The sequence below is a fragment of the Sciurus vulgaris genome (genome assembly GCF_902686455.1).
Source record: "Sciurus vulgaris genome assembly, chromosome: X".
NCBI classification, from domain to species: domain Eukaryota; kingdom Metazoa; phylum Chordata; class Mammalia; order Rodentia; family Sciuridae; genus Sciurus; species Sciurus vulgaris.
In genome coordinates, this window is record NC_136471.1 from 73,472,611 (window position 1) to 73,490,371 (window position 17,761).

Below are 17,761 nucleotides of genomic sequence, written 5' to 3' on the forward strand. Positions count from 1 at the left end.
ACTCCTGAATCAAGACTTTCGTACTTGCTGTTCCTCCTCCCTGGAATGCCTGTGTCATGGATATTCACGTGGCTTTATGCCTTGACCCCTTAGGTGTTTGCTCAAACACCACCTTCGCAGTGAGGCCTACCCTGATCAGCCTATATGAAATGGTACCCACTAATCCCAGCATTCTCCATGCCTTTTTCCACATTTCATTTCCTTCCATAGCACACTATCTCCATCATACTATATTTTTGATTTCTTTTCTGCTTTGTGTTCTCCTGTGTGTGTGTGTGTGTGTGTGTGTGTGTGTATGGGTACATGTGACAGAGAGAGAGTGTGTGTGAAAGAGAGAGACAGAGAGAGATAGAAACAGAGAGAGACAGAGAGAAATAGATATGTGAATTGAACCCATGACCTTGCACATGTTAAGCACAAGTTCTACCACTGAGCTATACCCTCAGCCCTGTCTGCTGATTCTTTAGTGCCTTGAACAGTATTGACACAGAGTAGATGCTCAATAAAAACTGTTGAATGGTTTCCTATGTATCTGTGTTCTTTATTTCAGAAGTCCACAAACAAATAATAAAAAAGTCACAGACTAGTATAGATGGCTGAATTATCATACAGTCTATCTAGTACAACAACAGAGATTAAGTACAGTTATAATTTAAGAAGAGCAATTATCTCCGTCAGTATAGAATGCCAGTGAAGAAAGATGTGAGCTTGGTCTTGAAAGATAATCATAATTTCACAAGGTAAATGCTATTTGAGTACAAGAATATTACATAGAGGAAATAGTAAATGAAATGATCTAATAAGTATGAAATGACACACTGTAACGAGGAAATGAAGTAGTTAGGTATGGATGGAACATAGAGTACATGTGGAACAATGGGAAAGACAAGATGAGTGATCCAGGGAGGCAGGAGATATAACACAGGGAACAAATCTTGAACAAAGTCCAGAGACTTTGACCTAAAGGAGAGAAAAAAATATCAAATCTGGGACCCTTAACCAAGATCTATGGATGGCCTTCAAGGATACACATGAACCTCCTGAAACAAACATACTAGAAGGGATAGATTCCTAGCTTTCATCACATTCCTCCAAAAGATTCACAATTCACAAAATAGGTTATAAACCACTACAATAGAGTCATGGGTCAGAAAATGATATGATCATATCTGCATGTTAGCAAAATTCCTCAGACATAAATGGGTGGAGAAGTAATAGCACACTTAGATCATGTTTTAGAGGCAGATAAGAGACCAATGTGAAGCTCAGGAAATAGGCCTTAGCTAGAGATACAGATTTTACAGTGGTAGTGGAAGCTGGTAGATAGAGGAATAAATGATGGGCATGAATGAGACTGTACAGAGAAAGTATAGAAAATGAGAAAAAAATACCAAATACATTCCTAAGGATATCCAGTATTTGAGAACAGGAGAAAAGAGGAATTAAAGGAAGATTACAAGGTATAGCCAAGAAAGTAAGACTCTTCTAGAGAAAAGCAGAGAAAGCAGAGTCATGGAGTCAAGGGAAGAAAGAGTTTTAGGGAGGAAGAAAAATCATCAAATATCTTAGTGAAGTCACATGGGATGAAGATGGAAAGGGCTCAGAGTGACCTAGAAAGTATAATGTCAGTAGTATGGATGGAACAGAAGCCAGATTACAATGAACTAAGGCATGGCTCTGCATTAAGTAAGTGAACCCAACGAGCTCACTCTTTCTCAAAGTTTAGATAAAAAGGAATGGAAAAAGTCTAGATGGGAATATAGTGATTTTGACAGGAGGAATATTTAGAGATACAGATTTTGGAGTGGTAGTGGAAGCCTATAGGAAAAGAAGCTACTACAGGAAAAGAATTGGAAAATAAAGAAGCAATGGAATATGACAGAGAAAGGTAAGTCCCTGAGGAATTAAGAGAACATGGGATCTAGAGTAAAGATAAAGGAATTTGCTAGAAAAGACAAGGGCCATCTCTTCCTATGAAAAATGAATAATTTGGGCAAAAATGGAAAGAATGCATGCCTGAGAATCACAAGTTTCTAGTTGACAAATAACATAATTTGCAGAGGGGACCAGGGGGAGGATCAGAGGATCTTTTGAAAGATATAAAAAGCCTGGATTAGTCATAGTGAGAAATAAAAGAAGGATCACAGAAGATCAACTAAGACTAGACCTCATCACCCTATAGGGTGTCAATGAACACAGTTAGGAAACGTTCTAAAGCAAACTGAGTAAAGATATCATATGGTCCATAGTAAAGAGAGAATGAAATCATGATGCCAGTTTTTGTTTCTTATATAACAATTCAGAGTTATAAAGTTAGCCATCTGTTCATTACTCATACTACAAAGAAAATTAGCTTACTTGAGAGCTGGGCATCAATAATCATGGAAGACGAAGTTGATGACTGTTCATTTCTTGCATCAATTTGAACCAGGGATGCATTTTTAATGTTATTTTCCTCTAACTTCCAGTTATTCTTATGTAGCAAGCCTTCAATATTGGTGACTTTACAGCTAATGCCACAGCCTGGTACAACCTGGAAATCTATGCAGGTACCCAAGGTTTCAGTGTCCAGCTCCTAACAAACAGAAACAGAAGAATTTCCTCTGTTGTTCTGATAATCCAAGGTCATCCATTAGCAAGATTGAAGATTACTCCTGGTGAATTCTAAGTATTTTGAATAAAACTGTCACATATCGTTGCCTACTTGATAGCAGATTTTGATAAGAATAAAGGAACAGAGCATTGAGTATAACATTCAAAGTTACAGGAGAGTCTCAGAATTCTTTGTTTTAATTTTACTTGCTCAAATTTATAGAAATCATGGAAGCCCTGCTATCCTCTGCCCTTTCCCATAGAGAATCACAAGTGAAATACTTAATTCACAATCAAGTCAGGCTTTCTGGTCAGTACAGGGCAAAGAGTAACAAAGAACAGGGCCTTTAGTTATCAGAGTGCTCTATAGTCTCATTCTGTGTCCTTAGTAAGCCAAAGAATTCTGGGAGCCACATTGTTTCCTGGCTCTTTATATATTCATCCTCTCTGTTGTTTGATTTGGGTGTAAAGAAGCCAGGTTAGTAAGAGTTAATAAGAGGAAAGAACAAATAAAGAAATGGCAACACCAGTGGTAAAACTGTCACATTTTAAGTGTAAAGTGAATGAGAGATAATTAATAAAGAATTTACACAAATCAATGAGAAAAAAGACAACCCTATGGGAAAATAGGCAAAAAATACAGACAGCTTAGCGAAAAACAAATTCAAATGGCCAATAAACATAAAAAGATGTTCAACCTTACAATTAAGGAATGCAAAGCAAACCATCAACAAGTAAATGTTTTTCATATTAAATTGGAACAAGAGTGTTGGTAAGAATGTAGGGAAATGAGCAGTCATAATTTCGGGTGCAGGTATAAACTGGTAGAAACTCTTGCACAGGTGTTGGTAATATTCATCATATAGCTGTCTATAATATTCATCAAATTTTAACTACAAGAATCCTTTGATCTAGCAATTGCTCTGAGAGGCATTTAACAGAAATAGATTTGCAAAAGCTGATGAAGATGTTCAGGGTACATTAAAAGAGCCAAAAAATCAATCTTACAACAGACTAAAATACAGTCATTAAAAACAATGGGACAGATCTATATTTCCTGATATGGAAAATTCATTTAATCAAATAAAAAGAAAGGTATTAAAGACTACTCATTGTATGACCTTTGTACATAAAGTTTCTTTTTTTTTTTGCCGTGCTGGGGAGTGAACCCGGGGGCCTTGTGCTTGCAAGGTAAGCACTCTACCACTGAGTTATATCCTGAGTCCATGAAGTTTTATAAAATGATAAATACAAGTATTTTTAAATATGCACTAAAATTGATTAGTGAGCCAGACACAATGGTCTGTGCCTATATGCTTAGCTACTCAGGGGCCTGAGACAAGATCACCTGAGCCCAAGAATTAGGAACCAGTCTGGGCATCACAGGGAGACTCTGTTTCTTAAAAAAAGAATGGTTAACAGATGCACACTTTTGTAAAAAAAAATCCAAAATTATTAAATCATGTACTTTAAATGGATGAATTTTATAGTATATGAATTATATCCTAAAAAAGTTGTCATTAAAAAGAATACGTAGCAGATTAACCACTGTTAAATTTTGGAGAAAGAAATTATGGAAGGGGGAAGGGAATGAGGTTTTCACTTTTCATTATTCACTGAATTTATCTGAATTTTCCTATCATAAATATGTATTACTTCTATTTTAATTTTTAATGTAAATAGGGGTTATCTATATGGTAGGATTATAGTTGATTTTTGTTTTCATCTTTATATGTGTCTGTGTGAAGAAACTAAGATGTGTAGAGTTAAATGAGGAAATACAATTCTTTTAGCCTCTTACTAACTATATAGATAAATTATAGCCAAACACCAGTCTGGATTTGGCTTGAGTAGTTTCTACAGGAGATGATTATAAAAGGAAAAAACTGTACCTGCTTGCAGTATTTGGTTACAGCTGCTCCTAGAGGGTGTTCACTGTTACTTTCAGCAGTCCCCACAATGGCAAGGATCTTATTGCGTGATATCCTGTTACTTTCCACTAGGACCTTTACTTGATTCACTACTGGGGTTCCATGGGTAATGGTCCCAGTCTTATCGAATACCACCACCTTTACCTGTAAGAAAATTAAAAATACAATGCATCTACATATGACTTGATAATCTTTAACATCACCTTTCTAGAAATGAGAAAAAGATTTACTTTGACAAACAGATTACTATTTTGTTTTGTATAGACTGACTTGATTTGACTTCATAAATGGTCTTTAGGGAAACAAAAAGGAAAGGAGAAACGTTCTAGTTGTAACTAATAGCTCTCCCCTGAAAATGTTCAACTGTTCAGTACTGCTAAATGCCTGTGAATACATCATAAACAATCAGAGCTAATTGTTAAGGGTTGACTGTTAATAAGTAATTAAGAGGCCTCTACTGCCTCCAGGGAAAAGACAAAGGCTTTCAATACTAATGAATTATAGATCTGTTGGGAAAATCTGGGCAGTAGGCAGACGATTATGAGAGAAAAGTTAAGTAATTAAGTTGAGGTGAGTGCCAATAAACACCAGCTGAGTTGCTTTGGCTTGATTTCATCTTGGTTAGAAACTTGGGCTGAGAAGAGATAGCTCAGGGAGCCAATGTGGGAAACTCAGACCACACTGGAAAAGGGAAGAATCTGGAATTACAGAACACATTCACCTTACTAAAAACGCAGAAATAAGAACCCTGAAAAATTAATAGCTCAAGGAACAAAGATCAAAGAGAAATGAACATTAAATACAAATGATTCTGGACAAGGGAAAATATAGCTATAAAGGGCATTATTGAAACAACTGAGGAACTGGAAAATGAGTGTAGATAAGATAATAGTATTGTATCAATATTAATTTCTTGATTTTGATAATTGTACTGTGGTTATATAATAGACTGTCCCTGTTTTTCAGAATGGTGTCCATCAGCTGTAGCAAAGGTCATTTGGTTCTCTATCCTAGTACTGCAACTTTAAATTTGAAATTATACCAAAATAAAAACATTTCTGTGAAAATGGCCTGTATTCACTGGCTAGATGAAGTTTCAGATTTCTTCTATGTTTATTGCATGCATCTGTATATACTTTGTATACTTATACTAGTAGAAATGTGTTTATTTATGAAATATGGTCTTAATTGAAGTCAAATAGCTTAAATTGAGATTGTGAAATCCTAGTATCAGAGAGACAGGGATACAATTATATTTCTGAAGTCATGTCTGAAAACTGCCAGCTGGTGGCAGCAAAAGCAAAGAAAGTGCATTGTTATGGCGGGTGCCAGTTAATGCTGAAGAACATAAACATGGAGTAACACACAAATGCATTAGAAGCCCACTAATCTTTGGCAAATTTTCCCAAGCAAATACTTATTCTATCTGCCTGCCTGAAGACTGGTCTAGACTGAGCAGGGACAGGTTTCCACACCAAAGTCTGCTCTAGGATAGGTCTGAAGTATTTTTAGAGATCTTAGATAACTAAAGACAATCTAGAGCAGAACCAAAACACCTTTCCTACCTCAACCCTCACAACAGCCCAAGAAGAAGCTTGGCTTATGAACCACGTGGAAATAATTTAGGACTCAATTTGGTTTCTCAAAAAGGGTGCTATTACAAGTTTGGATGGGTCAATTTGTAGTTCTGGGGACTGCCTTACCTTATGAGCCATCTCCAATGGCTCTCCACCTTTGATAAGTATGCCATTTTGAGCACCTACTCCTGTACCCACCATCACAGCAGTTGGAGTGGCCAGTCCCAATGAACAGGGACATGCAATACACAAAACTGTGATAGAGGCTTGGAAAGCAAAGCGTATTATAGTTTCTGTTCGGGAGATACTTCTATTGTAGCCCTTTAGAAGAAAGGTAAAATTTTGGTTAACTGATTTAGAGCTGTTCAAAAGAAAAGAAACAAAGCTTAACTCATTTAAATAAGACCACAATGTTAAAATCACATATCTTACATATGTTTTAGTTACTAGTAAGAAAAGTTTTTCTTTTATGAATATAATATGACATAACTGGTAAACAAGTCCTAAACTCAAGATTTCATTTTCAATTACTTCAGCATTACAAACTATGTAGTGAAAATAAGAAATACAACAATCACTTTTTCTTTTTCTTTTCCTTCTTCCTTTTTTCTTCCCCATAAGAGTAAGTGTTTTTACTACGGACTTTCAGGAATAGCTGTAAACATGAGGCATAATTCTCAAAAAATGTGATTCTGAACAAATAGAATTCTGGTCCTCTGTATGCTAAGAATATAAATATGCCTTTTACATTATTCTTTAAAGACAATTCACCTGGCATGTCAAGGGAGTTAAATCATATATCCACAAAATCCTTTCAGATGTAACAATGTGAACTAAGCTTATGCACTAGTTGAGCTGCTAGTTACACTGAGTGCTCATGTGGGGAAATATGATTAACAGTTTTAGGCAAAATCTCCTAAGACTCATGAAACTCATGAAAAAAATTCCTGAAGGACACATTCTAAAATGCTTTCCAACAATCCAACTGTTCAATGTGCACTTAAACCAAGATGAATAGTTTAAACAAACATTCTCATATTATGTACATATGATTTACTAATAAATGTGTACACATATGATGTATGAAGGACTAGAACATGGAATAGATAGATAGTTGTTATGATTCTATTTTTTTGTTTTTTTTATACCAGGGACACTTATCCACTGATCTATACCCCCAGGCCTTTTTTATTTTGAGACAGGATCTGAGTTGCTCAGGGCCTTGCTAAGGTGCTAAGGTTAGCCTTGAGTTTATAACCTTCCTACGTCAGTCTCCTGAGTTGCTGAGATTTCAGGTGTGTGTTACCACACCTAGCTTCTACTTTTTCTTTAACTGAAGGAACAAATACAGTAAAACAGAGTATAGCATTTACAAAAATAAAGCTTTCTTAAAGTGCTAGGATTTTTACTAAGTTCTTAAATATTCACCTAAGCACAAAGAAATGAAGTTGGAAAGGATTTTCATAGATACCTAGGTTTATGCTTTCATGTACATCATATATGTATGTTCTCACATGTTGTATGCTTTAACAAATACTAATTGCTTTAACCAATACTAATCCTGCAACACAGATATTATTATCTCTATTGTACAGCTAAGAAAACGGAAGATAACGGAAGGTGATTTCAAGTTTATATATCTAATTTGAGCCACAAATCAAGTCTACTTTAACACGTTACAACAACATACTTTAGAGATCATCATAGTAGGCACTAATATTATCTTATATTTGTAAAGTATTTAATAAATTACAAAGTATTTCCAATATACTATCTTTTTAAATTAACAACAACTGCAAGTCACTTGACCTCACAGATGAGGAAATTGAAACTAAGCATTTATGTGTTCTAAGATCACACTGATAATAAATGACAGAGTGAGATCCTGAAGTTTTTCTCAATGTATCTACATAGTCCTTTGTGAAAACAAAATCATGCCAGAAATGAGACTAAGAATAAAATGTAAAAGTTCAATACTTCCTTTTGGAAAAATCGCAAAGCATAATGAACATATTTTTCCAAAAGGAAATCTTTTATGTTTACAGGAAGGTAAGAGTTATTCATATCACTCTCCTGCTCCGGCCCCTTAAAGATACAGTAGTTCCTACTTATCTGCAATTTGAATTTGAGTTATTTGCAGTTTGACAAAACTGTGGTCCAAAAATATTAGGTAAAGCCAGGTGTGGTGGCACACACTGTAATTCCAGAGGCTTGGGAGGGTGAGGCAGGAGGATTGTAAGTTCAAAGTCAGCCTCAGCAACTTAGTGAGACCCTGTCTCTAAATAAAATATTAAAAAGGGGCTAGGGATGTGGTGCAGTAGTTAAACACCTCTAAGTTCAATCCCCAGTTAAAATATATATATGTGTGTGTGTGTAAAATTCCAGAAATAAATAATTTATAAGTTTTAAATTGCATGCCATTTTGAGTAGTCTGATGAAATCTCATTCTGTCCCACCTGAGATAGGGATCATTCCTCTGCTCATCATATCAGTGCTAAACACTACCCATCCATTAGTCACTTAGTAGATTTTTCTCAGTTATCTGAACAACTGTTGAGGTATTGCAGTGCTTGTGTTCAAGTAGCCCTTATTTGACTTAATAATGTCCCCAAAGTGCAAGAGTGTGATGTTGATAATTTGAATATAACAGAAAGATGCCATAAATGCTTCCTTTAGGTGAAAAGGTGAAAGTTCTTGACAATAAGGAAAAATCTATGCTAAGGTTGCTAAGATCTACTATAAAAATGAATAATCTATCGGTGAAACTGTGAAGGAGAAAAAAAATACATGCTAAATTAGTTGCATATCAAACTGCAAAGTTACAGCTACAGTACATGGGAAGTGTTTAGTTAACATGAAAAAGGCATTAAATTAAATTTGGTTATAGGTATGTGTATGTGTGTTTCATATATATATATATATATATATATATATATATATATATGAAAAAAACTGATATATAGTATTTGGTACTATCTGTGCTCTTTTAGGCATCCATGGGGGGGGGGGGGGCGCAGGGGGGGTGGTCTTAGAACATGTTCCCTGGAGAGAAGGAGATACTAAAGTACTGGTAATTTTTATTCTTTTTGGTGCTGGGGATCAAACCCAAGGCCTTGTGCATTTCAGGTAAACAAGCATTCTACCACTGATCTATACTTCCAGCCCCTATGCTGGTAAGTTTATAAGTTATTTCCACTTAATTACTTCTGCAAAAGACTCACGAATGGTTTTGCATAAAGAGTTATTCCAGGTCACTTACAGGAAAGTAGGTTTCCACAATTTCAAAATTCAGAAATCCAATTATGATCCATACCAAGAGGGTAGCAATGGAAACAAACACGATAAAAGGAACAAAATAGCCACTGAGTTTGTCTGCAAACTGCTGGATCGGAGCCTGGAATTAAAAATCATTACAATAATAATTATCATTTTATTTCAAAGTCTCCTTTTCTGATACCGAATACAGAGAATTTTCAGTAGTTAGCACAGAAATATTTTTTAATAAACTCCATATTAATTCACCAAAAAATCAAAGAAAATATAAAATTCTGAACAAGATTTATACTGAGAAGGCTTTAAAGAAAACACTTTCTTTTTCTTTTGGGGGGTTAAGTTACCTTTGATGTTTGTGCCTCCTCCACAAGTTTGACAATTTGAGAAAGGGTTGTGTCTGCTCCAACATGGGTTGCTCGGATAAGTATAGACCCATTCTGGTTAATGGATCCAGCAATCACTGTGCTGCCAGGTTTCTTAGCCACAGGCATTGCCTCCCCTATAGGAATAGTGAAGATAAGATTCAAGGAGCACAGATGATCACGACCTTCAAACATACCATCATTTGTTAATTGTCAAGAAATAACTAAACTACTTCCATATACAACTAAAAAGAACAAAATTTTTTAAAAAGAAACCAGAGAGAAGATTCTCACTTTATGAAATAGAATCTGGACAAATGTGTAAGTGAAAGTTGCCCTCCCCTTTTCCTCAAGTCAGTTCTAGGTCAAACACAGCGATATATACTTTAAACTGAAAACCCTAACATGTTAGCTCTTGCTGAGAGATACTTTTGGAGCTTCATCCTGGTCCTAAATCCCTGGTTCTCAACTTGTTCTCAAGCAGCACTCAGAAATGTGGGTGGGAGTTTTTCTTTGTAATATTGACTGGAATGAAAGAAAGGTCATGGGAAAGTGGACCAGGGTCAAGGACACTAATTTGTACTACAGTGAATAAGACAGTCCCCCAGAACTAAGACTTTTCCCATCCAAACTGGAAATGGTACCCCTACAGAGTACTAAATTATTTCTCCATGGTCCATAAATTGAGCCCCTTCTGAGACTATCTGGAGAATTGAGGAGGAAAGGAATTATTTTAATTCTGCCCCAAACTGCCCTTAGTTATCTAAGACCTCTAAAAATACTCTAGGCCTACTCTTTTAGAGCAGACCCTGATGCAAAAACCTTGTAGTTGTAGCCCAGCTCAGACCAGAACAGTCTTTAGGGCAAGAAGAGAGAATAGATATTTGCCCAGAAAAATTTGCCAAAGCCTATCTGACTCTACAGTAGACTGAGACAACTTCCTTTGGTTAGGCATTCTGGTAATTAATAATCTTCGATGAAAGGAGACTCCAATAGTATAACTAAAACCACAAAGTAAATCTGAATAAACTGATTTAACACAATCTTAAAAGGAAATCATATTCTTTGTTCATAATTTATTTTGTGTATAGTTTCTACAAAAAGTGTTTTATCTTTAGTGCCTATATTCATTAACACTTTGGATTCAATTCCCTTTCATGTCATGATCCTCTGAAAAAACATTACCTGTGATGAGGGACTCATCTACCATAGAATGTCCTTCAATAACACGACCATCCACTGGAAATTTGCCTCCTGGAACGACTTTAATGATATCTCCACGTTGTACAAGTTCCACATCCACTTGTTCTTCACTAAATATGAGTTAACATAGAAAGTATCATGACAATATACTTTTTACCCTGACCTATCCATGTAAGCTTTGTAGTTCATGTCAAGCTTCATGCTCCATAATTACTACCAACAGTAGCTAAGACCAGCATTTAAGTCAGGAACTACCACATTGGTCTTGCTCACTTTTGGTGAGCTCAAAAGTACTCTAAATATTTGTTGAATAGTCATATAATAAATCAGTGAAAGATTTAAAAATAATGTGATGGGTTTTATTTAATTAAAACATTTATTGTGTAAATTTGTCTAATAATTTTATGGGTATAAAACTGGGAAATGTAAAGGATGAAATCTAACCAAGCCTTTAGCTCTAATTTCCAATTTATAAGTAACATAGGAGTTACAGAATAAGTTAAATGAGCCAAGTGTGGAGGCTCACACCTGTAATCCCAGTGACTCAGGAGGCTGAGGCAGAAGGATTGTAAGTCTGAGGCCAGCCTCAGCAACTTAGCAAAGTCCTAAGCATCTTAGTAAGACCCTGTTACAAAATAAAAAGTTCAGGGATGTAGTTCAGTGGTAAATCACCCCTGGGTTCAATCCCCAGTACCAAACCAATAAAAATAAACAGGTTAAATGATATCACAAGGAAGCTAAGAGAGATTGTGGGATATTCTGTAGAACATCTGATGGATGTTTCTTCAACAAGTCAATTATAATGGGGCTGGGGAGGAAGGAGGAGGGAGGAAGAGAGGAAGGAGATATTCTAGATTAAAAGAAACGTAAGACACATGATAAAAACATATACATGAATCAAAACATCACACTGCATCTCAAATATTTAAAAATATTGTGTGTCAATAAAAACTCAACTAATTTTTATTTTGGTACCAGTGATTGAACCCAGGGGAAGGTTAATCACTGAGCCACACCTCCGGCCCTTTTTATATTTTATTTTGAGACAGGGTCTTGCTGAATTGCTGAGGGCCTCGCTAAGTTGCTGACGCTGGCTTGGAACTCAAGATCCTCCCGTCTAAGACTCCCAAGCCACTGGGATTACAGGTGTGTGCCACAATGCCCAGCAAAACTCACTAATTTTAAAAAAATCAAAATGATATAGTGACCTTATTTGAACTTTATTTCAAACAAAGATACTGAAGACATTTTGGAGACAAAAGGAGAAATGTGAATGTGGACTGGTTATAAGAAGACATTAAAGAGCTGGGCATGGTGGTGTATACCTGTAATCCCAGTGACTTGAGAGGCTGAGGCAGGAGGAAAATTGCAAATTCAAGACCCATCTCAGCAATTTATCTCAAAATAAAAATTTATTCATCTCAAATAAATAAGATTTATCTCAAATAAATAAATAAAAATGTATTTATCTCAAAGTAAAAACAACAAAAAGCACTGGGAATGTGGATCAGTGGTAAAGCACCCCTGGGTTCAATTCCCAGTACCCATCCCCAAATAAAGAAAACATTAAGGAATTATTGTTTATTTTGATAGGTATTAAATGGAATATGTCCCCCTTTTTAGAGATATTATAGGGAATTTTAGCAATAAAACAATATGGTTTAAATATACTTTTTTTTTTTGGCAGTGCTGGTGATGAACCCAGGGGTGCTCCACCACTGAGTTACATCCACAGTCCTTTTTCTGGTTTTTTTTTGTTTTGTTTTGTTTTTGTGTGTGTGTGTGTGTGTGTGTGTGTGTTTGCGGTACTGGGGATTGAACTCAGGGCCTTGTGCTTGCAAGGCAACCACTCTACCAGCTGAACTATCTCCCCAGCCCTTTGTTTGTTTTTGAGATAGGGTCTTACTAGATTGCCCAGGCTGGCCTAAACTTCTACTATGACAACAAAAAGAAAGATGAAATGAGTAGATGAAGTAAAGTCTGGCAAAAATGTGGATAACTGTTAAATCTTGGAGATAGATTATGTGGTTTTATGATGCTTTTCTCTCTATTTCTGGGTATATTTGAAAATTTTTGTAAGAAAGTAAAAAAAGACAAGTGATAAGAATGAAGATAAATACCTCAGGAGGATATTTTCAGAGTTAAGAGTTACAATAGTTGCTTCTGTAGCTTGTAGTGAAATCAGCTTTGCAAGAGCCTCTGATGTTTTGCCCTATAAATTAAAACAAACACATTAACAATGCTAAGAAACAAAATGTTTAGATCTTAACTAAAATAAAGATATAACTTTAACATTTACCAAAAAGTCAGCTTTGGAAATATTAATTTGTTCAAATGAGAAAAAAGGTCATATCAAAAATATGAAGCACACAAAATATTGAAAGGAATAAATATATTTTATTAAAAGTATAATTTAATAAGGAAAATATCAGGAATTCAATAAATATATCAGAAAAGAACATAATAGGCAAATCATTCAAAAGGAAATATAAATACCCAATGCATGGAATAATGTTTATCCCTGTTACTAATGGAAGAAATGCAAACTAAAGCAACCCATTAATGTTATTTAATGCCTAATTAAGCTTGCACAAATTTAGATAAGATGCAATGCTAATGAGGTTGTAGTACTAGTTCACTGGCACACCCTTGATGGCAAAAATTGTTTCAACTTGTAGCAAGAAACATATAAAGTTTTATGCTCTTTAACCTGGTAATCACATTCTTTATAATTTCAATAAAGATACTAGTTCAAAGGAAATGACTATTAGACATGAATATGTTCAATACAGGATTATATAAAATTTTTAAAAATGGAAATGACCTAACTGAGAACAGAAGCAGAATGGTTTAATAAATTACAGAACATTGACTGTACTATGAAATAATTACCTAGACTGCAAAAACTGGGAAAAAACTTTACAGCATTAAGGATACAAAGTGCTAAATATATACTATGTTTGCAACTCTTAAATAAAAAGATATGTGGAACAGGATTAGAAAGCAATTTACATTACAACATGGGACTATGGGTAAAATTTTCCATCATTATTTTAAACCATTTTATATCAGTCCTTTAATTAGTAATGTGATATAAATAAGAATTTCTCAAATACCTCCTCTTAAAATAACCATGGACATACTTTATTCTATAAATTTGTTAAATCTATTAAAGGAATATTCAACTTAAAATATTACCAAAACAAAAATACTTATTTCATGGAAGGGAACCAGGGTAAAGGGAGGGCTAAAGGAGGATAATGGGGAAGTAGATTAAATCACAATGTTATTTGCATATACTAATATGCCACGATGAAACCATTCAAATGTACTAATAAAAATATTCAAAGGGAAGGTACTAGGGAATGACATTGACCAAATTACATTATATGCACATATGAATATGTAACAACAAGTCCCACTATTATGTATAATTATAATGCACCAATAAAAGTAAATTTAAAAACTAAATTTTTTTCCAAAACACGCTTGTTGCAGTAAGTGGTTTGCTACATAAAATCAATGTAGAAAATATTGTGGTCATTTATCTGATACCCAGGATTTTATTAAACATCAGCCGTTCTTACTTTACCTTTGCTATATGTTCCAGCCATCGGCCTAGTGCAATAAACACAAACAACATAGGAGGTGTGTCAAAGAAAGTAATAGGGTTCACTGTGGCTCTCTCATACATTGCAACCAGAAGAATAACCAAAGAGTAGGCAAATGCAATGGTGGTTGCCAGCACAATTAGTACATCCATATTCGCTGTCTTATGCTTCAATGCTTTGTAAGCCTGAATGTAGAAGTACCAGCCTCCAAAAAACTGTAAAATAAGAACGATAATCATTCAATTTTTAAAAATGCCAAAATTCACACATATACCTAAATAACTTAAAGTATCAATATCTATAAATCCTTTGGCTTTTAACTGATCCACAAATATAAGGGGATTTTAAGCTAAAGCAAGTTTATATTTTAGCAGATATATATGCAGAAGGAGGGATTCAAATTGCTGTACAAGTCCTTGAGGGCTGTCCTCTGTGATCCAATGAATATTCCATATCATAAGGAAAGTCAGATAGTTCTTGGATTTTTCTTTTTGATGTCAGTAAAACACAACAACAAGGACAAGAATTTACATTTTGGTCAAGGATTTTTAATTTTTTTGTTATACATGTTAAAATTATATAATGACAGAATCTATTTTGATATATTTATACAAGCACGGACTATATCTTATTCTAATTAGGATCCCAGTCTTGTGGATATACATGATGCTGTGATTCGCTGTGGTGTATTTATATATATACACAGGAAAGATATATCAGAGTCATAAAACTCAACCCCCTTTCACCATACTCAACCTAAGTGGTGTGTTACAAGTTATTGTATCTATTGGCTGCTTTTGTTGGTAAACATAACTGGAAAGCTCATTTTTCATTAGTATAGGGAAACATAGTAAGATGTTTTTAAAATTGCTACATTTTATAGGGATCAAATCAAGGAAAAGATTTATTAAATGGAAGTGTTCTATTCCACAAAGAAAGTTTATCTCAAAACAAGGGTTGAAAACATATAGAAAGTAATAAAGTGCCAGGGAGAAATAATAAATATAATATAAATATAAATAATAAATATAAAGCTATATACAGCAGCAGATATGAATATCAAATCCAAAAAACTTGAACCCTTATTCTCTGCTTTGTCATTAACACCATTCTTAGGAATTAAATGATATCTATTATGTACTTCAACTAACTATTCAGTTTAAGATTATATTTTGTAAAACATCCAACATAAAATGATCAGACTTCTGGTTAATATGTGTTTTGCAAACAGAAATAACCTCCCTGGCCACTTTTGGCTATTTTTTCATTATTACCAAATATACTTGCTACATTTCACTTGCCTGTACGGGTATACATAATAAAAAGGACAGCAAATTCATAATGGACAATCCTGGCAGGATCTGGCGCTCCAGGAACATAGAAGAATGAATGTTGATCATTTCCTCATTACTTATGTTCTGATTATGGTGAAGGGTTGTAAGGTGGTGGTCCATAACCATCATATATATCATCAGCCCCATTACAGGAATACAGAAAAACAGGCTCACAAGGAAGGACCGTCTCCATCTTACATAGAAAAAAGTTAAGAAGATAAACATAATTTATTAAGTAGCTTACGGTTAAAGATGTTATGTACTATAAAGACATTCAGGTTGCAAACATTCTATAAGGATAATATAAAAACTCACATACTAACAGTATGTTAAATTTGCAATGAGGAGTCAAAATCTGGTTTTTTTACTGACACTCCCAAAGTACTTACTGTCTGATTTCTCGTTTGTGGTCTAGGTGACTTGCTGACCGATCCTTCTTGACCAAAGAAGCTTCAAAACCTAAGCTCTAAGAAAATTCATGAGAAAACAATTATTTCACTCAACATAGAAATAATATATAGAGAAATTCTAAGCCATGATATTCTCATTTACAGCAATTCAGTTTGATTACTGAGTGTAAATCACTCTGGAAAATAAGATTATATGCTTCCTGGTGTTGATTACCTTTGTTTCTAATATTTCATCAAGTAAATTAATATTTCCTTAATTTTAGTTAATGTCTATCTTACTGCTCTCAAACTAACAATTTAACTCAAGTGCAGTTGTCCTCAGTAGAGGTTCTCATTAATAGTTCACAAAAGTGGGCTGGGGATATAGCTCAGTTGGTAGAGTGTTTGCCTTGCAAGCACAGGGCCCTGGGTTCAATCCCCAGTACCGCAAAAAAAAAAAAAAAAAAAAAATAGTTCACAAAAGCTAGTACCTTACTAAATAATTCAAGGCTTCATGTATGCTAGCCTTGATTCTGGTTCCATCAGAAAGAGAACTTAAATAAAAAACATTTTCCCCAACAAAACAAAGTATAAAAAGGAAACTGCACCTAAGTGAAACTCGAATAAGTTTAGACAGTAACATACACTATATTTTCAATTGCTAGGGAAACTGCTGCCATCTTACATTTGATGGCCGTGTAGTACCAAGAAGAGAGTCAGAGTGATTAGGTTCAAATCCCAGTTATGATTACTAGCTACGGACAAATAACTTCTCATAACCAGAGTTTCCTCAACTCACCTGTGGGAATTAGGAGTTGAAGCTTTGCAATCTTGCATTACTGAGTACTGTCATTTCATTACGACACGTGTGAGTCACAGGTACTCAATAATCCCAGTTTCACTAAGATGTTAATGATATTATTACCTTTACTAATTGGATCTTCTGTGAACTATTAATATACTTTAGATTATTAGAAAATCAATTTTACAGCACACTGAAATTCTTAAAGGACTTTCACACATATTATTGCTTAAAATTTGCTGAAGAACACAGGATAAATTTGGTGCAAAGAAAAGGGTTTGGTCTTTTTGATTTTTTTACTTTTACTTAAAAATAGGGTTTTTGCTTTGACCTAACAAACAACATATCTAGCATGATGCTTCATTTACTTAGTGAATTAACAAAAATTTCACTCATAACAAATCTATTTCCATTTTCTACAATTTATGGTATACCTTAGAGGACCTGCCTAACATGTGTGAAGCACTGGGTTTGATCCCCAGTACCACACACAGAAGTCTTTATTTCCATTTTCTAAATATTTTTAAGTGACTTGTAGTTCTAACTTAGTTTGTTCATAATTAATAGTGCTTTAAATGCCACCTTTGCCTAAGTTTTCCTGAAAAAGACCAAGAAAAAAATAGGCAGACACATTTAAATTAAATTTTTAAAAAATTAGCTGCAGATGGACACAATACCTTTATTTTA

General features: G+C 34.6%; 1 protein-coding gene across 1 annotated transcript in view; it reads right to left on the reverse strand.

Annotated features, from left to right (window-relative positions):
- ATP7A (ATPase copper transporting alpha) overlaps positions 1 to 17,761 on the reverse strand; it is a 66,370-nt gene that overhangs the window by 12,559 nt on the left and 36,050 nt on the right. The window contains exons 7-16 of the mRNA XM_079123111.1: positions 16,273 to 16,349; positions 15,851 to 16,076; positions 14,531 to 14,764; positions 13,059 to 13,150; positions 10,921 to 11,048; positions 9,718 to 9,872; positions 9,360 to 9,494; positions 6,227 to 6,421; positions 4,485 to 4,667; positions 2,359 to 2,575 (exon numbers count right to left, since the gene is read on the reverse strand). Coding sequence (XP_078979237.1) covers positions 2,359 to 2,575; positions 4,485 to 4,667; positions 6,227 to 6,421; positions 9,360 to 9,494; positions 9,718 to 9,872; positions 10,921 to 11,048; positions 13,059 to 13,150; positions 14,531 to 14,764; positions 15,851 to 16,076; positions 16,273 to 16,349 — 1,642 coding nt within the window. The remainder of the gene's footprint in view (positions 1 to 2,358; positions 2,576 to 4,484; positions 4,668 to 6,226; positions 6,422 to 9,359; positions 9,495 to 9,717; positions 9,873 to 10,920; positions 11,049 to 13,058; positions 13,151 to 14,530; positions 14,765 to 15,850; positions 16,077 to 16,272; positions 16,350 to 17,761) is intronic.